Source organism: Nelusetta ayraudi, unplaced genomic scaffold (assembly GCF_046127955.1).
Source record: "Nelusetta ayraudi isolate G7.1 ecotype Tasmania unplaced genomic scaffold, CSIRO-AGI_Nayr_v1 ptg000007l, whole genome shotgun sequence".
NCBI lineage: Eukaryota > Metazoa > Chordata > Actinopteri > Tetraodontiformes > Monacanthidae > Nelusetta > Nelusetta ayraudi.
The window spans coordinates 6901938-6923528 of record NW_027466057.1 but is presented as its reverse complement, the minus strand read 5'-3'; the positions used below and the strand labels follow the sequence as shown (position 1 = coordinate 6923528).

Sequence of the window (21591 nt, the reverse complement as noted above, 5' to 3'; positions counted from 1 at the left end):
TCAATATGAGCTGTCTGCAGCAGTATTTTTGTTCAACCTGTCCATGTTCCAGAGCCACATTTGCTGTTCACATTCTTTTATCCCTCTCCAAGACTGAGTGAAGGTTACTCCAGCCTATTGCTCCTGTCTGGGATTCCTCAACCCTCATCAGTCAAAAAAACCCAACAACAAAACAAATTAGTAATAAAAACAAAAAACAAAAACAAAAAAAAACACATTGTTCTCCGGCACTGAACAGAACCATTCATTCTTTATTTTTCGCCCCGGAACAATAAAAATAGTTAACAAACAAAGACTTCTTCATTCTCTCCATTTGGACTTAATATGTACAGCTGAAGATGAAACTTAAACGCTGCAGTCCCGTCCCGTTTCATCTCTACTTGGCTCCTGTTCCCGACCCCTGGCAGGCTTGACAAGAGACTCCCAGGGCCTATTGCTGTGTCTTTGTCGAGGTATACCGGCTGTTTGATGATTGGTGACACACAATCCGAATCTTGCATTCCTCCCCTTTTTTTGAAAAAAAAAAATATATATATATCAATTTATTTCCAAACTCCAGCCGCACCAAGACATGTGAAGAGAGGTTTACGGCCGATGACGCATGCTTTTAACATACTGCCGTGACTTTGGAAGGTTTCGTTATTTTGTCTTTTTTTTTTTAAAGAGGAGCCATTTTACAGTGGTAACGCCACCACAGAACGATGAGATAACCGAGGAGCCTCGGATCCATTCTTTGTCTGGAGGAGGACATAAACTGCAGTGAGGATGGTCCCTGAGGGAAGCGAAGAAGAAGAAAAGAAAGCAAGAAAAGAAAACACGGCATAAACCCACGAGCGCACGTTGCACGGGCCGCACCAGCCACTTTGGACCGTCTGTCAAGTTCGGAAAACGAAACAGGAAATGGCTATTATTAGTCTGCAGGCGAGACGCTTTAGGAATCAAACGGAAGGATCTGGACGTCTTACAGTGTGCAACCTTTGATACGCCAGCATCCAGCAGCTTCTGAAATGTTCGGCCCGCTCCGCACATCTCTCAAACGGCAAATACTGGTTTGAAAAAAAAAAAAAATGTATACGAGATCATTTTCCCCCCCAAAAAATGGAGGTGCCCCGACGAGACATAAATGACGACGCTCGTTATTGCCGTTGCTTTTTTTTTTTTTTTTTTTTGTATGCGTGCGTTGTGTTTCCTGCAGCATCCTCCAATCCTCCTCGCGGGAAGTTGATTAGAAATGGCGTCCTCGTGTGATTGTCCCCCTCGGTTTGCCAGCCAGAATACAATCTCGAGAAGAATCGTGTGTGTGTGTGTGTGTGTGTGTGTGTGTGTGTGTGTGTGTGTGTGTGGTGTTGAGGGGGCCGCGCGGCTGAACAATCAGCAGCAGGCGGAGGAGGCGAACACGATGCCTGAGTGCTTGTGGCAAAAGAAACGCTTGCAAACCTGATCAGGGCAGAGGTATCACAGACAGTCCCCAACAACACCTCCCCCCCCCCCCCCCAAAGAAGTCCTACTTAGTTCACACGTTAAAGGTTTTTTTGTTGTTTTTTTTTTTTTTTTTTTCTTCAAAACATAGAAATATTGTACAACGGAGAGAAGGAAGGTGTGCGGGCGGGGAGGGGGGAGAAAAACAACGGAGAGACCGAAGGGGAGAGAAAGAAAGCAAGAGGGGAGCAGTAATAGAGTCGTCCAGAGGTCTGTTTCCAACGGGGAGCACCATTGCTATGGCTGCGGTGAAGGGGGGGGGGGGGTCAGGGGGTCACTGGTCCAATCAGGTTGGAGGGTCATGGCTGTCAGATGTGGTTTCCAGTGCGGAGCGGCAGGCTGGCACAGTGATGAGGATAATGACGTCTTAGTGTCACATCGGATCACGGAGCGCGGCGGGCTGGCGGGCTGGCGGGCGGGAGAGAGGGGTGGGGGGAGGGGGGTCGGGCTGGGGGTCTCCCCTTCGAAACCGCAGAGTGTCTGAAAAGGCATCGGCCCCTTTAGTGTTCGTTGCCATCCACAGTTCGGCGGAGCTCCGGCAAAGTGCAAGGGAGGGGGAGGGGGAAGGGGGAGAGGAGGGAGGGAGGGAGCGGGGGAGGGGGGTGGGGGTCGACGCACGTCGTGCAGTCCGCAGGAACAGCCGTCACTTCCTCTGCCCGGTTGGTTTCCACTTCCTGTCCCCTCAGCGTCGTCGTCCTCCTCCTCTTCACCGGTCGCCCCCTACTGGCCTCCAATGTGCCTGCAGAAGCACAGTAAAACAGACCGGGTGCGCGTCAAACACGCAGCCACGTCGAGCGGCCATCGCGAACCAACCGGCACCAATTACAGCAGGTAGGCGTCGCTGCTGTCCCTTTGTGACCTCACAAAGAGGTGATTTCTGAGACAGGACACATATTGCTAGCGGATTTTGGTCAGTTTCACTTAATCCCAAGATTTTTTATTTGATTTAAAAAAACAAAAAAAACAAAAACATTTACCATCTATTCAAAAAGAAGTGCGTTCAATTCTTTGGACGACATTTTGTTGTGGTGGATGGAAAGTTTTCCCGCTTACCTCGAATTGACTTGAGTCTTCGTAATGTTTCTTCATCTTCCATCGTTTCCTCCGAACGGCTGCGCCTCCTTCCATCAGTTTCTTCATTTTCACACAAGTTTTATCCAGAGCTGAAGGGACCTTCATAGTCACAGTGGCCACTGATTCCAAAAATATATTAAAAAAACAAAAAAACAAAAACAAAAACGAAGAAAAAAAAAATACAGCAGCTCAAGCACGAGTCTGCGTAGACATTCAACCATCTCTCCGGCGAACGGCGTCGTCTTCGCCTTCGACAGTTTTCGCTTCAGTGTGTTTTTGTTCAGAATGTTTATGCTCCTCAGCTCCAGTGAGGAGGGGGGGGAAAAAAACTCCAAAAACATCTTCCGCTTCGCTTGGAGACCAAGCTGAGAAACACTGACTGTTGTTCATTGCCTTAAAAGTTAATATATATATATATATATATATATATATATATATATTTATATATATCGTATATATATATATATATAAAAAGGATTCATAAATTATTCAACAATGTTCAGTAGATAAAATACCACTTGCATTTCTGTCCTGAAATCATCACTTTGTGCTTTCTGCAAACAAAAATACATTGAAAAAGAAGCAGCAGATTTTAGGTTATTCCTTATATATTAAAAAAAGAAGAAAAAGAAGAGGAAGAAGAAGAAGAAGAAAAAGAAAAAGAAACAAAAAAAAAACCCAAAAACAAAAACGTCAGTTTGAGTGCGAGAGGTTCGCTCTATCTGTGACGGCTGGATATTCCGTTGGCGTTTGTGGCCGGTTCCTCCAGCTCGTCGTCCTCGAAGCCGTGGAAGGTGGAGGTGTCGCTCTCCGAGGTGGTGCCGAACAGCTCCTCCGCTCCAGCCAGGGTCCCGTCCTCCTTCTCGTCTCCGCGCTCAGCTGGACGTGGGGGAGGAGGAGGAGGAAAAGAAGGAGGTGTCGGAGGAGGGGGAGGTGATGATGAAGGAGGTGGTGAATAAGGAAGGGAGGAAGAGGAGGTGTCGGAGGAGGAGCAGGAGGAAAATAAGGTGTCGGAGGAGGAGTGGAAGGAAGAGGGTGGTGAATGAGAAGGGGGTGATGGAGATGGAAGAGAGTGAGGAGGAGGAGGAGGAGGAGTAGATGAATGTGGAAGGAGGAGAAGAAGGAAGGTGGTGAATAAGGCAGAGGGGGTGGAGGAGGAGAAGGAAGAGAGGGCGGAGGAGGAGGTGGAGTTGAAGGAGGAGGTGGACGAGGAAAAATAGCAGGAAGAGGAGGAGGAGGTGGAAGAGGAGGTAGGGGGAGTCAGGTGACGGGTGAAATGCATGAAATGAGAAGAGAATCCTGATTGGCTGGTGTGTTGGTGCTGATGGGCTCACTAGTGCAGTGGCAGGCTGGGTAGACGGGCCTCGACCTTCCCATCTTCTTGGTGGAGCCGTGGCATTTAGTACAGTAGTTGTTGGGAATGCTGGCCCCCCCGGCGGCTCTCGCACCTGCAGGACGACGGACGAGGAGGAGAGCCAATATTTTAAGTAACCAAAGGGAAAAATACAACAACCACTCTTGACAGCAAGCAAACGTAAACTAACAGACGCAAACGATAAAAGCAAGCAAAAATAATAAAATAATGCCTGCAAACGCCTGCAAGTTGCAATTGTACTTTGTTGTAATTTTAGAAATATCGCTACTGAAGCTTCGTGTGCGGAGAAAAAGAAAATGATTTGTCCGCATGATACGGTCTGGACTTCATATTCAACTCACTATACACACTTAATGTACATGAAAAATGTGTGGAAGTGAAATGCAGTGAACATAATACATTCAATCCACTGGTGTCCAGTAAGTCGGTTGTGACGGGCTTTTTATGAACCGGTCAGTCAAAATGATTGACAACAAAAAAAGTCTAGCGCGACCTCTGATCATGATGTATATTTATACTTCTTTTTCTCTTAATTAATAAAGTCTTAATTAACACACACACACACACACACACACACACACACACACACACACACACACACACACACACACACACACACACACACACACACACACAGTACCAGAGCGTGACGCGTCCCGTCTTACGTTTGTGTCTTTCAGTCTGTTGCGTTGAGGGCGCTCGGGACGCCACGGCGCTCCTCTCTCCAGCCCGCTCCTCCTCCGGCAGGTGGGAATGGGTGTAGTGGTAGCTCAGCCCCGTGCGGTTCCTGTAGCGCCTGGCGTAGACTGCAACAGAAGGTGCAGAAGTGAAGTGTAACAGAAGGGCAACGACGCCGTCGGAATGTCCTCAAACGCCGAGACGTCGTTAAAAGTTGACAGGAAACAACTGAAGCGTCTGCAGGGACTTTTTTTGTCCCTTGGGGGGTGGGGAGGGGCAATATAAAAGTCAAATCTAGGGAAATAAACGTGACTAATGCTCCGGCGGGAACAGTGGGAAGCGCTCGACGGTTGTAGTACAGAGTACAGCAGCCGTTCGTTTAGAAGCCATCAGGAAAAGCGGGTCGAGGGGAACCGGCATCGTACACACGCTCAGCGAGAGGACACAAAGAGTCCAAAATCCCAAAATCCAAAAGTACCTGAGGTGGAAGATTTTGAGTTCTGCTTCTGTTTGTATCTGTCTGGAGAGGAGAGAAAGACGACGGCGTCAGCATGGCGAGCGTGAAGCAACGGAGGCCACAATGACTCAGTGTGTTTTGAGACAATACAGTTCATCACATCATGTATTACGCAGTTTAACCTAGTTTTTTTTATTTATTATTATAGCGGAAAGAGAGACTGCCTGTAATCTGATTGTGTGTGTGTGTGTGTGTGTGTGTGTTTGTGTGTGTGTGTGGTAATTAAGTTTCGACATTCTTAGCAAAAAGATGCTCCTACACCAATCTGATTTCACTGCAATCATTGTTTCCCCCCTGAAGTCTATTGACAATCTACTCTGTCCAGCACACAGGAACACTTTAACTTTGGAATAGTGCAAAGACGGTCCAAACCTCCACCAAAGCCATGTTGTTGACTCGTGCTGCGGCAGTGTAATGCGGTTAACATGCTAGCATGCTAATTAAATTAAAGGTTAAACGAATAAAACCGTAGCGGGGAGTTAAAGGCTAGAGGACTTAAACCTGGCGTCCCCACTCCACTTACTGTCGCAGATGTATGGCTTATCGTCGTCCATGTCGGCCCTCCGACGGCCTGAACCTCGACCCTGAGATGAAAGAGAATCCAGACTCGTAGTGACTTCTGACTCTGAGATAAATAGTCCAGCTGACGCAAAACAAAGCGGGTTTGTGTGCGGCTTGAAGGCCCGACATTTACAGGGATCAAAGGTCATCGGATGGAATTAAGAGAAACAGAATGTTTGCAGTTTAAGTCGCTGAATGTAAACCGGTTCATAATGCGCATTGACAGTTGTGTGTAGGACAAGCCAATGGTGCCACAGTGCGCCACCGGTAGGCCACAACAGGAGTTTCACCCCGACGTCGCAGTTGGCGTGAGAGACAGCGATGGGGCAAATTCAATACGCTCATCAATATTTTTGGGGCCGATATTGCGATGTCGATATCAATACACTTTTTGGTTTGTCATTTTTTTCAATAAATAAAAAGTTAAAAATCACAAGACATATTTATTACAACGGCAGCGTGTGTTGCTCTAGTGCGACACTCTCTTGTCGCATGAATCACACCGCGCACTGTTATCAATATTGACACCGTTTTATCGATATTTTCTTAAAATCATCAATACAAAATTTAAGTCCGATTAGCAATTTATATATTGGTAAAAAGATTGATATGCATATCACTAGTGAGAAACAGCAAGGTCCACTGAAGAGAACAGGGGACTTGAGTCAACATTGCGATACGCTTTCTGTCCACTAGGTGCTGCTAACGGACATGACGGCCCTTTAAACTCCGGCAGGAAAAGCTTGGGGTCGCGGCGCCGCTTACTCTTCCTTTGCCTCGGTGTCGCCGTTTGGGGGTGTCCACCTCGTAGTCGTCGTCGTCATTGAAAGCATCTTCTGCCGCGTCTGCCTCCAGAACTCGCTGAAACAAATAATCAATCAATCAATCAATCGATCAATCTTGGCAGGGACTAAAAGAGAAAAACCGGTCAGCTAATTCAGAGACAACGGCTATCAATATGCTCATTTTGTGTGCCGCTACATGCGTGAAGAATCCACGTTCTGCGCACATCTGACGTGTGTTCAACAGCCGAGCGCTTTGATTTTCTCGTGCTGGGACGGACCCGTGACAGCTTCCCCACCCAGGTGACACAGGTGGGGAAGCAGAACGTGCAGACCGAAGGCACACCTGGATCTCCAGCAGGCTCTCCTCGTCGTTCTTGGAGCTGTTCCTCTTGTCGAGGCCCTCCCCTCGTAACAGGGCCTCCAGCGTGGTGCTCTGGGTGGGCAGGGAGTCCCTGGTCACGAGGCTGCCATCTGCACACACACACACACACACACACACACACACACACACACACACACACACACACACACACACACACACACACACGAAAATCAGCAAAAAAATTTGTAACCTTTTGGAGGAATTTTGTTTAATTTAGCACATGGTTCCATTTGTGGAAGATGGAGGGAAGGGCTAATTAGCTGTGCTGCAAAAAAGAAAAAGCATCAGTAGCTGCGTTTCCATTATCGCTAGAATTGCACAAAACCTAAATATGTCAAATATCACTAAAAGGCTTTTGCACAATCTCGAGGTGGTTTCTCAGTCGTATTGATACATAGAGGCATATGGTAAAAAAAATGTCATGGAAACACTCCTTTCGCATTTAAGCGTCAGCGGACGTGACGAATGGAGTCACGTGACCCATTCACTTCAAGTTAAAATGGCGCTTTATGTAATTAAGTAATCAAAGAGAAAAATATAACAACCATTCTTGACAGAAAACAAACGTAAACAAACAAAAGCAAACGTAATTCTTGTAAAATGTCGTGAATCGAGAATTACGGCTTATGCGCTTTGCACCATTCGGGTGGAAACACCTGCAAACCACAATTGCACTTTGTCGAAATTTTAGAAATATTGCTTTTATTTTGCGAAAAACTGGAATGGAAACTCAATTATGGAAACTCTATTATGATATCTATAGCCATTATTATATTACTGTATTCTCTTATTCTGTCACTTTTAGACCAACAACTTGCCATGTGCAGATTAGTGCAGCGCACAGGAAGTGTACATCATTGAAGTGCACCAGAGTGAGCAATTATTAGAAACACAGCGTTCCAGTGAAAGTGAAATCAAAGGTGTCGGAGCTGGCGGTTATATTTTTATCCTTCGGGTGAGTCTATGAATCTTCACACACACACACACACACACACACACACACACACACACACACACACACACACACACACACACACACACACACACACACACACACACACACACACACACACACACACACAGTTCGGAGACGTGCACAGTCACTTGTCTGCTTGGAATCTCCGAGGCTCGGCGTCCTAAAGTGGCTTAGCACGCTAAACTCATCACATGGCGTTGGACGGCTCCCGAGGAACTGAGCAAACAAGTGTAGCAGGAGGAGGACGAAGAGGTGGAAGAGGAGGAGGAGGCGAAGAGCAGGTTGGGCCGACCATAGGCGAGAGGGGGGGGGGGGGGGGGACTTGGCGAGAGACAAAAAGAACCCTGCAACGTCTCGTCCGCAGTGACGACGACCTCAGACCGCAGGTGAAGCTGCTCTCTGCTCTCTGCCTCAGAGCCTCTTCACGCAGCTGCTGCTGGAGCTGCTGGAGCTGCTGGAGCTGCTGCCCAGGTAAGAGGTGGAACACCAGCGGTGGGCGGGAGCTTCTGACAACCACCGTCTCCTCCTCCACCTCCTCCACCAGCACCAGCACCACCCTCCATTGTGTCTGCGCGCGTTGACTTTCAACTCTCCGCGACGAGACAGTCCCCCCCCCGCCCCCCTCCCCCACATCACCACCCTCCCCGCTCCCCCACACCCTCCCCCCTCCCTCTGAAACCCATGGGAGCTTGGGGGGGCTAAAAATAGAGCTGCTGCTGCTGCTGCTGCTGCTGCCTGCAGCGGGGAGCTGATTCTGCATGCAGCCCCACGTCTCCGCCGCGCCAGACAGCCAGCCAGTCAGACAGACGCACGTGCGCGTGCACGTACGCTCGCCACCCGGCCACCTCTGGCCAGCTGCACCCTGTGCAGCGGACGCCAGGTTAAATCAGGGGACGTCACCCCCCTCCTCCCTCCTCCCTCCTCCATCACGAGTGACTGCTGGGCGTTCGCAGACAGCCTCTCTGTTGCTGCAGGAGGGTGAGGGCGGGTGGGGGGGGGGTGTCGGGGGGAGGGGGGAGGGAGGGAGGGAAGGCGGCGAGTCTTGGTGAGCTGGGTGGAAAAACAATAGGCGACAGCGGGACGCGTTCGAGGAACAAAGGCTCAGCTCAGTCTCTCTCTCTCTCTCTCTTCCACTTGCCCCCCCCAACCCCCCAACCCCCCACCACCACCATTAGAGGCATGAAGATCGCAGAGATTTCAGAATTCCTAAAATTTAAAAAAAAAATAGAAAAATTAAAAAATTAAAAAAAGTAAAAAAACAAAAGCTGCTAAAAGCTGCTAATAGAGGGAAGCACGAAAACAAAAGACAACGTTTGGACGAGATGAGGAAGGAGATGAACCGGGGTCTTCAGAGAAAGAGGAACACACACACGCGCACATGCACATGCACATGCACACACACTGCAGGGTGTAGGAAGAGACGGCGAGATGAAAGAGCCAGAAGCCACCAGCGAGGGAGGCGGCGCCCAGACAGCAAGATGGAAGAGGGGGGTGGAGGGCGGGGAGGGGGGGGGGGGAGCGGGCCGGGGGTGAGAGGAGGGTTCTTGTGGAGGCGGGTGGGTGTGTGGAGTGAGCTGAGGAAGGCCGCACTCAGCTCGCTAACGTTTATTAAATACTGTCTTCAGCAGGCCGCAGTCTCTGTCTCACTGCTCCCAGCAGCAGAGAATCTAATGAGGTGATTCTCTCCACACACACACACACACACACACACACACACACACACACACACACACACACACAAAAAATAATAATAAAACAAGTTTTGCAGCCCAACTTGAACGCGGCCGCATTTCATCCTGGGAGAGATGAGCGGCGGCGGCAGTGGTGTTGGTGGTGGTGGCGACTTAGTTAGATTGTGTCAGACTGTCACTGGTGATCACATGACCTGAGAGAGGGGGGAGGGACGCAGAGAGGGAAGGAGGACGGACAGGTGACGGGCAGGTGGCAAGGATGGGTGAGGAGGAGAGGAGGAGAGGAGGACAGGAAAGGGGAGGGGTGGAGAGATGGAACAGAGGGGAGGGGGGGAGGGGGAGGAGGAGGAGGGGAGGGGGAGGACAGAAAGAAGTGATGGGGGAGGAGAGCAGGAAGGGAGGGCAGAGAGGAGGAGGAGGGGAAGTGGGGGAGGAGAAACAGGAGGACGGACAGGTGATAAGCAGGAGGAGAGGAGGAGTGCGGGGCGCGGGGGGGGCAGAAGGAGGAGAGGAGGGGAAAGAAGGGAGGAGCGACAGGAGACGAGGGAGGGAGAAGGGGAGAATGGTGGAGGGATGGGGAGGAGGAGAGCAAGTGAAAAGGAGAGGAGGGGGGAAGAAGGGAGGGGGAGGTGGAGAGGAGGAGAGGAAGTGGGGGAGGAAGAAAGGTAGAAGGAGGTGAAGGGAGGAGGTTGGTGAGGGGGCTGAGAGCAGGAAGGGAGAGTGGAGGGGGTGGGGGAGGGGAGGACAGTAACAGGAGGGGGAGGAGAGGAGGTAGGGAGGGTGGAGGAGGAGGTGGGGGAGGGGGAGGACAGAAAAAGGAAGGGGAGGAGAGGAGGAAGGAAGGGAGGGTGGAGGAGAGGAGGACAGAAAGAGGAGGAGAGGAGGACAGAAAGAGGAGAGGAGGAGGGAGGGAGGAGAGGAGGGGAAGGAGAGGAGGAAGGGAGTGTGGGAGGGAGGGTGGGAGGGAGGGAGGGAGGGAGGAGGCGTCTCACCCAGGTGCAGGCCGTAGATGCCCAGCCGGGGGTCGCTGGTGTTGTTCAGCCGCCTCTTCTTCCTCCAGCAGCGGGCAGGGTAGGTGTACATCTGACCAGCCGCCACTCCTGAGGAGGGAGGACGCAGTCACGGCTCAGCAACACGCTCTCCCATTGGTTCACGCTGCTCCTTCAAGGAACATTAAGCTTTGCTTGTTCTATATTATTCAGGTTCAAGCTAAACTTGTCTGGGTCCATATAAAGAGGTGCACCGTTCTGTCTGGAGAACATTAATATTTATTTCCAATGAATATTAACGTTGGCCCGCGACGTTGTCAAGGTTTGAAATTTTGGCCCCACTGCGTATTTGATTTTGACATCGCTGCTCCACGGTCTCTGACCAGTCTGCCCACTCTGACCTCTGACCCCTGACATCTCCTCCTTCTGTTGAACCCCAGCGGTGGTTGAGATGCTGTGTGACTCCCAGTGTGAAACAGCCAGACTGGCACCAACTAACACTGATGATCAGAGGCAGTTTTTCACACTGCCAGAGACAGTTTAACTACCGCTAGTACTAGTTGTAGTAGTAGTAGTAGTACTACTGGGAAATGCCTTCATTGCTGCTCTTTGCTCTTAGTTACAAAGCTTCCCAAACTTTTTCCATTTCGACTGGCAGGCAATTGTAAAAATATATTTAATATATAATGATTAAACAATTATTAGATTATATCTGATAATAATACATGAAAGATAGTTTGATTCTATTGTTTATGTATTTGCATTTTCCAATTCAATTCAATCTGCTGCGGTATCCCTGGCGCCACCTGGCGGCCCACACTTTGAAAACCATTGCTGTGTCACACCGAAAGAAAACACACACACACACACAACAAAAAGCAAGCCAACCAGTTGTGGTGGAAGAGCTGCAGCTGCAGGATCGGCACTAATCTCTTTAGTAGCAGCCATTATTAAGTAGCTTCCTCTTCATCTTCCCTGGTTTTCACGGTCAGCGAGCAGCAGTCGCTCTCTGCCTTCTGAACAAACTCCCAAAACGTTAAATTATTGTCAGGATTATTATGATTATTATTATTATGATTATTATTATTATTCCCGTTGTCTTATACCACTTCAAGTACTACCCACTCAAGTTTTCATTGAATGTCAGGTGAAACATGGGCAAACTTCCACAGCAATTGAAAACAAGAAAAAAAACTGTGTTTCGAATTTTGCAGCAAGCGCAAATGTGATATTTTTTCAAAATGTGCCTTAAAAAAGTTTTTTTATGGAAACAAAGTTAACAACACAGAAAAAAAGATGATACTTTTTTTATGTTTAAATTTCACTGTGCGTGTGCGTGTATGTGTGCGCGCGCGTACCGGGGCTGCGGTGGTGTTGTTCCATCCAGATGTAGCAGTTGTTCTGGGCCACCCCGGTCTGTGAGTCCAGGAACGGCAGGCGGACGCTCCTCTCGGCACAAAGGCGGGCATTGTAGCTGCGGCACTGCTCAATGGCGTCCTTATAGAACTGATCGCCCAACCTGCCAGAGGGGTAACGTCGGGTCAGTGTCTCCGTTTCTCGGAGGGGGGGGGGAAGACCACACAGCTCGACTCAGAGATCGGAGCAGAGGGCCATCCGGTACGGTCGGACCTGTTGCTAGCTGAATGAAAGCAAAAAAGATGACCTGGTCTGACTGCTCAACCTGCCTGTGAGTCCTAGCATGATTGTCCGCTGGCATTCCGCTGGGAAGCCTTACTCAGAATGCGGCTCAGTAACTTCGCCAGGACTCCGTCCCCGGCGTTTGTCCGAGGCACAGGTGTCAAACTCTGGCCAAATTTGGCCTACAGTGTAATTATATTTGGCTACTAGAGCTGTACTGCTAATACTACAAATCCCAGAATGTTCGGCTGGTATTTTGGCACGTCAGTCAGGACAGGACGTTCATTGGGGGATATTATTATGACTTAACTGGTTTATTGTTGTTATTTTAAATGGATTATTTAAAATACGTTTTAATTTGAAATTCATTTGAAATATGAAGTTAATTATTGTATAGTATCAGGCTTTGCTTGATCAATATTCAGGTTGAAACATATAAAAGTTATAATCTGGAGAATTTTTTTTTTTTCAATAAATATCAACGTTGGGCCGTGACTTTGTCCGAGTTTTGAATTTTGGGCCCACTGTGTGTTTGAGTTTGGCACCCCTGGTCTGAGGCCTGTTGGGCCGGGGGGTTGGTTGGGGTTGGGAGTGTGTGTGTGTGTGTGTGTGTGTGTGTGTGTGTGTGTGTGTGTGTGTGGGGGGGGTTGGTTCTGACGGGGAGTCGGTCCTCCGCTCGACGGGGCCGCTGAGACCCTCAACGCACTTTTAGTTCCACTTTCCTTGGCACCGCTGAGGTTTTGGCAGCCCCTCGGGAGGAGGGAGGGGGTAGTGGTGGTGGTGGTGGGGGGGGGGTTGAGGGCCGGGGGTAGGGGGCGGGGCTTCAGCGTTAATATTCTGAGTGAAATGTGGGAGTGGAGTGGGGGGGTGATTTCACATTCAAGCCCTCGATCGCTGCCACACGCCTGCTATGGTAATTAGCCTACTTAATTAATCTCAGCAGAGAGCCTCGCACAAGGGCAGGTTCTAATTTGACTGAATCAAAGATGGGGGGGGGGGGTTACTGCTGCTACTTCCTCGACTGCTGCGTCCGCCCCCCCCCCCCCTCCCTCCCACCCAGGAGTCCCGCCACGTCTTCTTCCTCCTGATTTGATCACAACGTGAACGAGGGAGTCGGCCATTTTGCAGCGAGACTAATGAGCTGCGAGGCTGCCGGCCCGGCCCGGAATCTTAAGCTTGAAGCGGAGAAGGAGGAGGAGGAGGAGGAGGAGGTGGTGGAGGAGGCCAACGGAGCTCCGGCCCTCAGCCATTTCTTTCCATAAGATGAATGTTCCTCCTCCCCCCCGCCTCCCCGTGCGCGAAAGGGAGGATTCAGATAAGAGCGAGCAGAGGGAAAGGTGTCGGGGTGAGGACCGATGGAAACGGGGCCCTGGCGGTGTGAAGAGACGCCAACAACAACAACAACAACAGCTGCGTTTCCATGACAGTTTTCCGCAAATTAAAAGCGACGTTTGTAAAATTTTCGACAGAACACAGCTGCGATTTGCAAGCCATAAATCTGCATTTCGATGCTGTTTGCGGTCAAGAATGATTGTTATATTTTTCCCTTTGATTACTTGTAAAAACAAATGTCCAAACACGACGCGCCATTTTCACTTGAAGTGAACTGGTCACGTGACCCCCCCTACGTCTTGTCCAGTTTCCATGACACTTTTGCGATACACCTCTGTGTCGCTACGTCTGAAAAAAACACCTCGGGAGAGCATAAAAACCTTTTAGCCACATTTGAGAGGTTTTTCAAAGTTTAGTCGTTTCCATCACCAGTTTTTTTTTTTTTTTTTTTTTGCACAATTCTCGGTGTAATGGAAACACAGCTAGTGAAATGGCGTTGACTACCACGCTGGGCAGCTATTATATAAAACACATTCCCTTTCTTCTAGTAAGAGTTTAATACTGTTGATTAAAAACCAATAACCAATTGCTTGCTAACCTCTTTAACAGCTGGGCTCAGCTGCAGTGTTGTTGCTTCAGTTGCGCTGCTGCGGTGTGGAGGATTCGAGGAATTAGCAGTGCATGAGGCTCAGGAATGTGCAGCGCAGGGTAGAAATTCTCTTGTCTTAATGCAAGGTTATGCAGCAAGATGCTGTAGCTGCGAGCTATTACAGGCTAACCTGCTAGCCTCCGGTTCATCTTCAGTAGTAACTCAAAGATTTACAAAATATCTTTAAAAAAAAAAAAATTATTTATTTATTTTTTTTAATCAATGCATCATCAGTCCTCTGGTAAAACAGCACTTCTCAGTCGTGGTCCACGTGCAGGGCAGGTGTGCGGTCGACCACCGGGGTGGTAACGCGCCTTTTCTGGCTTGGCTGCCGTGCCGCGTCCTCGACACACGGCTCCAGCGGGACACCGGCTGACATATCAGTTTACTAAAAGCAGAGCAGCTGTAAAGGCTCCTCGAGGAGTCGGCGAGCAGCGCAGCTCTCAAACACTGACGAGCACGGCGAGAAGGGGAGGGAGAACGGAGGGGGGGGGGGGAGAAAGAAAAAAAAACCCTCGCAAGATCATTCGAGGTGAACGAGCAGAGAGAGAGAGAGAGGGGGAGAGAGAGAGAGTGAGGGAGAGAGAGAGAGGGAGAGGGAGGGATAGAGAGTGAGGGAGAGAGAGAGGGAGAGGGAGAAGGAGAGGGAGGGAGAGGGGGGAGAGAAAGAGAGTGAGAGAGTGAGGGAGAGAGGGAGAGAGCGGGAGAGAAAGAGGAGGGGAGAGAGTGGGGGAGAGAGAGAGAGAGAGAGAGAGAGAGTGAGTGAGGCAGGCTGCCGAGGCGTCAGAGGGGAAGCGAAACAGAACAAACGAGTGGTGAAAGCCTCCCCCGTTTCTCCCCCTTACTTCCCCCCCTCTGTGGTTGCTGGCTGTCTGCAAGGTGACAGGTTCTCCATCAGTGCCCCCCCCACCCCCCACAGCCCACCACCCCCACCCAAACACACCCCGAGCAGCAGGTGCACACGCCGAGGCCGAGGTGAGACGTCTCCCCCAAGGTTTTCTTTTTCTTTTTCCTTTTCCCAATGAGCGACAGGAGCCTCCCCTCCGCCACCGACTGGACCACCGGCTGCCAGTCTCGCTAACGCTAACACACGGCCGACACCTCCGACACCTCAGCAGGGGGTCTGTCCTCCGAAGAAGGAGCAGCACACACGCCGAGGCGCACAGGACGGAGTTCCAATCAAATCCTCCAGACTGTAAATCCACCCAAAAAGAAGTGAGCGGCCCGATGACGCCGCTGCTGACTTGGAAACACACCGGAGTCCGATGCAACGTTTTGTCCGAAGTTCGACGTCGCTATTTTATATAAATCTATTGTAGTTGCTTTCGATAGCGTTTGGTGAAAACACAATCAAGTCCTTCCTTCCATTTGACGGCACAAGAAAAAAAATACAGAAGACGTTTTTGGTCATTTTACATCCGTGTGTGACAGTAAATAAACACATTACTTCTACTTCTCCCGCACCCTCATGACTATCAGTCACTGTCATCTGTGAAAACATGCCTGTCTCACTTCACCCAACAGCATGCGTGAAATTAAAATAATGACACGAAAAATGTACCTGTAGCATAGTTGTAACATAAAACATTGTAGGTATATCACTTCACAATTTAAGGATTATGTGAAATGTTTATCACAGTTAAATATCTGAAACAGATTTCTCATATATATATATAGACAATATTTCTTCACCACACAGTTGACAACTCAATTTTCGCGTCGACAAATTTTTGTGGCCGTAGTGATTGTTTACGTCGACTAATCGTTGCGGTCCTACTGCCAACAGCAAAATAGTTTAAAAAAATAATAATAATAATAAAAAACATCAGCAGCAGCTCTGCTGAAGGCTACAAACAGTGGGCGGCGTCCTCTGGAGACCTCAGCGGGAACGTCTGACGGCTGCTCCGCTGAAATTCCGGGGACGGCAAACAGAGCTCTAAGAGTGTGTATAATGTGGGTCATTAAAGGTCAACTGCTCTCGACCTCTGACAAAGAACGGGAATAAAATCCACTCAAAGCGCCAAACACTCGACCCCGGTGTTTATCCGTCTCATGACCGCCGTGTGTTGCCACCGTAGGACGATAAAGCCGAACTCGACCTGCATTGACACGAGCACAAAGAAACACACACACACACACACACACACACACACACACACACACACACACACACACACACACACACACACACACACACACACACACACACACACACACACACACACACACACACCCCTGGTTTAGGTCTCCCACAGAAAAACCCTGCATGAACTTCAACCAGTGCAGAACCCTGCAGCCCGGACCATCACAAGAACCCCATCCGCTCACCGCATCGCACCCGCACCCGCACCCGCACCCATCCTACAGCAGCTCCGCTGGCTCCCCATCACACACCACATTCACTACAGAATCCTACTGCTCACCTGCCAGGCGGTTCACGAGCTCACACCTCTACACCTGTCTGAACTCTCCACACTGCCAAACCTGCCTGCACGCTCACATCCTCTTTTTGTTCCCCCGAGCACACCTGACTATTAGCTAGTTAGCCGCAATTCCCATCACCATTACCGGTATTAGTGATGGGAATTCTGAATCTTTCCAGAGAATTGGTTCTTTTGGGTCGGCTCACTAAAAACAACGGCGGCTATTTTGGCTCCCAAGGGGCTCCTTAAGTTTTTTTTTTGTCGCATATATTATTTCATGACCAAATGATGTGCTAAAATTAATGACTGGTAATGATATCAAAATATGAAATGTGTATTATTTATAAACTCTAAATGGAACACATAGTATGTACAAGTGAGAGAACAAATTAACAAAAGATCACAACAAGATAAAAATGAAAAATTGCAAAACAACCAAAAAGCAACATTAAAAAAAAAATAAAAATTCTGTTTGTTTGTGTGTGTGAGACCCGTTTACCTGAACAATTGCACTGCTTTTATATACAGTTCTTTTAATGTATTTTAATGTTTTGCTGTTTATTTTTGTTTTATCCCTTTTTTTTGTATATTTATCCCTGGTATTTTGTATTTTTAATTGTTTTCTGTACGACAACCTTAACCTAGTATCGTGAAAGGCACCCTAAGAAATAAAATGTATCATTATTAATATTATTATTATTATTATCAGTCGTTTTGGATCTTTGTATTTCCTGAAAGTGGCTGGAAGGACTTTTCTGCCGGTGCGGCTGAAGAAAAAAAAATCCAAAAAACAAGAAGCTCGGAACGCCTCGGAGAGAGAGCGCCGGTGGGCCTCTGCTGCGTCAGAGTCACATGGCCGCGTCGGTAAGGACGAGCGTGCGTCAGCGGCCGTCCTCGCGGATCTGGTGACAAGCGACTCCTTCCCAGAGCCGCGAGGGCTGAGGAGTGAGCGCGCCGACGGCGGACGAGGAAGCGACGAGGCAGCCTGCGACTTCAGCAGGTGCAGAGCCGCCTCCTCTCGCAGGAAGTCGGGTCAACCACATTAGACAGAGAGCAGAGCGGGGGAGGTGGGGGAGGAAGTAGAGGAGGCGGGCCCTCAGACTGGCTGCTTCCTGACAACAACCTCTGCTCGCCCCCTCCGCCCCCCACCAATCAGAGCGACCCCCGGGAGGCTCCAGCTGTGGCGACACTTTCGTTTTATTTTATTTTTTTTCTTTTAACTGTGCAGCTTTATGAGCTGCTTTAATAACAGAGACCTTCCCGCACCTCGTCTCTCTCACCGACAGCCGTTCGCGCCCTCTGAGGAGCTTGGCCTTAGCAGCGGCAGACTGTCTGCTTCTTCATAATAACAACAATAACAATAATAGTAACAATAATCATGTTTAAAAAAAAAAAAGAAAGACAGAGAGGAATAAAAAGGGGGTCAATATGGTCCACAGGAGCGACATCCAATTAGTGTCAAGTGTGGCTAATTATAATCTGACAAACGTGTGAAATGAAGTCAGAAGCCCAAGACGGGAGGCTAATTATAGCATATTGAAGCACTTCATTGTGCACCTCGGTTCATGGTGAGGAGACATCAGGATGCCGAGACGTCTCGAAATAAAGGGCGGAGCTTGACGAATAACGCAGTCTAGTCGTAAAAACAACAACAACAACAACAATAATAATAATAATAATGATGATAATGATAATGATGATTGTGATAGCCACCGTCTTTGGAAACACAAAAACACGGCAATCTGACGAGGAAGAAAGCAGCAACGAGACGCCAGCGCTTCCCGTCGAGCCCTCTGAGCTCCGCCGAGCTGTTCAGGTGGCGCTGCGAGCCGCTGCCCTCTGGGACTCAGCTCAACTGTGACAAAAGAAAACACGGCAATCTAGCAACTCAAGTGTGACGTTTGCCCCGGCTTTGAAAAAAAAAAAAAAAGAGAGAGAGAAAGAAAAATCACTCAGTCTCTCCACAATAGTCCCAATTTAAAACAATTGACGTTTCACCCATTTCACCAATGGCCAGTACTTGGCATTTCCTGATCTGTGTAACCCCTCTGGAGGTTCACAGTCAGAATGAAACCACACATTAGCTTCCAGGTTAGCCTCCAAAGCAGAAAAACAGGAAACAAAAACAGTCACCTTGTAGTCTAGCAGACTTTGATTAAAAGCGATTGCAACTCTTTCACGCTGCACTTTGTCAAAAAAAAAAAAAACAACAAAAAACAAACTGAACCTTGTGAATAACACTGCCCCCCCCCTCTCACCATCACCACCACCACCACCCTCCTTGCTCATATATTTGGTGGAAACAGGGCGACGTGCTACACCAGAGCATGTTTGCTCAGGTTATGTTTACACAAAGTGCATTCACGCCTCCCCAATTGAACCGGACATTGAATCGAACAGGGCGCCAACTAAGTATCCTGTTCTTTCTGGATTCATGTCATTGGAAAGGGTTTTGGTTCATTTGTCTAAAGTAAGGTGTGAAAACAAACTGTTACCGACTGAATTCAAATCCAGGTGAATGCCGAGAAGATACTGTGGTCCAACCTGACTCAACGAATCCAAACAGCGACGGAACTCGCTCACAAAGTAGATCGATAGCTTCTCAGAAAAAACACTGCTTGTCGTGAGACAAACTGGACTCATGCAGCCCTCCCAGACACTAGGACAGGCAAGGGCAAACTACGGCCTGGGGGCCATATGCGGCCCGTTAAGATTTTTTAATCCGGCTCGCCGAACTTGAAGAAATTATGTTAATTGCAAGTAAGTAATAAAATAGCTGGATTTCATCCATTTTTATTTATTTATTTATTTTTACAGTGTTTAAGGAGTCATTTCAATAAAGAGCTAAATGCAGTGTAGCACACTTTTGTTAATTTTCAATAGACATTAAACCACATGTTGTCTACACATCCCATGATATATTTTTTCCTCCTATGAGGTGGATCACCAAAACACATCCATCCATCAGCTCCTGCTCCGGCCCCCTCTGTCATATTTTAGAACCCATAGTGGCCCCACCAGTCAACAAGTTTGCCCACGACTCGCTGCCAAGGAGGCACTGCCACACTGCACTGTGGGCGCGACTCTCTGCGAATGTGTGTGAAACCCCAGAATGGTCACACGGACCAGAAAACGATCGTTTACAAAGTGGCCGAGCAGCAGCAGCAGCAGCAAACTGGTGGTGGGAGGGCGACCGAGCTACACTGATGACTGCAGCTCACTCAAGTTGGATACAAACTTAGCAGATCACACACACACACACACACACACACACACACACACACACACACACACACACACACACACACACACACACACACACACACACACACACACACACACACACACACACACACCAATTCCTCCTCATAGGTACAGCAAGTTTCACAACAAAACAATGGGCACACACACTAAGCAAAGTGTGCACACGCCGCGTCGCGCGTGTGTCTACTGTCTGCGGTCCACTCCCCTGCTGCGCATGCGCAGTGGCCCGCTGAGGTGCGCGGCTCTACCTCTCGCGGTGGAAGGAGCAGATGGTTGTTGCCCGCTTGTGCCCGAGCAACTCTTCCTCTCTGCCGGAGCATCTCGCTGACAGATGGGGCCCCGGATCCTGGACCGAGCTAATCTCTAGCACTCCTCCGCTTAAAGGCGCAGCGGAGCGGCGGAGCTGCCAACCAACCAACCGGCCGGTCGGTCGCTTCCTACAGCCGTCCCACCGTCCAGCCATGATGCTCTCGACACGCAAAACACACAAAAACACGGCGCTGTGTCACGTCCGCTGACGTGCAGTTTTGAAGAGAGACAATAAGACTATTATTGCTGTCATTATTTGATTTGCAGTGCAAGTTCACCGGGTTGGGATGGGGGTAAGGGGGCGGGGGTGGTTGGCGGAGGGGTACAAAAGAACAAAGGGGGGTGGGTGGTGGTGGAGGTGGAGCGTTTCGCCAAAGTTGCCCGGCGAACGCCGAGCATCGCGCACAGTGGCCACGGACTATTTCCAGCGGGGCGGACTCGGACCGTCTCGCTGTCACCCGCCGCGGAACAAAATGCCTCCCTCCCTCCCGCCGTCAAGTCGCTCCGCCGGGGTTCCCGAACACACACACGTCCGCCCACACCGCCGCTTCTGCCGTGCTCGGCCAAAGCCAAAGTTGACATGTCGACAATTCCGCACCAACTTAAATAAAAAAAACAAAAACAAAACGACTTTCACTCCGTCACATGATAATTCCGCGACCCACACAGAGACGAAGGAGAGGTTGGAGAGGGGGAGGAAATGGGCTTCGGAACAGCGCCGAGGCACCTTGTCGACAGTTTTAGCAAATATATATGTATGTTTTACAGCCCCGAAAAAAACGACACTGTTGTGTTGTGTGCACCGGCGGCGAAGAGGAGGTGGTGGTGGAAGAGGAGGTGGAAATGAGGGGGGGGGAGAAAAAAAAGCTGCTCCGCTGCAGACACATTGTCACGCAGCCTGAACGCTCACGTCCAACACTTGGTGTTGGAAAATGTTGCTGGAAGGCATGATTTCTACATATATGTTTATAAAATAACTATACGAGGTTAGTCTACTTTCCAGCAGCGACAGCCCACCGTGCAAGAAGTACAAGACAAAATGAATTCGGACAGTTCGATCCGCCATATGCAACACGGCCGGAAATCGCATGCGGCGCGAGGGGCGGTCGAAGCGCGCGAGCCGGCCAGCAAACTAACTGTTCGCACAATCTCCAAAACGACTTAAATTACTTACGCTTTTAGTGGATTCTGAATGACAGCCGCCATTTTGCCACAATGTAACGCAATATCGGCGTCTTGCAGTTCTGATGGGGGAAACCTACGACGGCGGACCAATCGCGACACGGGCTGATTTCCGCGGACCAATCGCGTCCACGGCGACTGCCGACGGGGGGGCGTGGCCTCGCGAGGCAAACTGTCAAAAAAAAAAAAAAAAAAAGGAAAGGAAAAAAAGAGAAGATATTTTAAAGGGTTTTCCCCTTGTATTTATATTGTGCACAATCGCACAATAATGGCACTTTAAAGAGCGC

The 21591-nt window shown here is 49.3% G+C and overlaps 1 protein-coding gene across 1 annotated transcript; it reads right to left on the bottom strand.

The window, feature by feature from the left end:
* Window positions 1-217: 217 nt before the first annotated feature.
* On the bottom strand, window positions 218-21454 carry LOC142883417 (zinc finger protein DPF3-like). The gene is made up of 11 exons (XM_076018281.1): window positions 21297-21454; window positions 11866-12026; window positions 10511-10618; window positions 6813-6940; window positions 6450-6545; window positions 5647-5707; window positions 5085-5126; window positions 4594-4734; window positions 3888-4001; window positions 2533-3432; window positions 218-2218 (listed from the first exon to the last, which is right to left on the bottom strand). Exons 1-10 carry the CDS (start codon window positions 21326-21328, stop codon window positions 3272-3274), a joined length of 1044 nt encoding a protein of 347 aa, XP_075874396.1. The 5' UTR covers window positions 21329-21454; the 3' UTR covers window positions 218-2218; window positions 2533-3271.
* Between the last annotated feature and the right edge of the window lie 137 nt (window positions 21455-21591).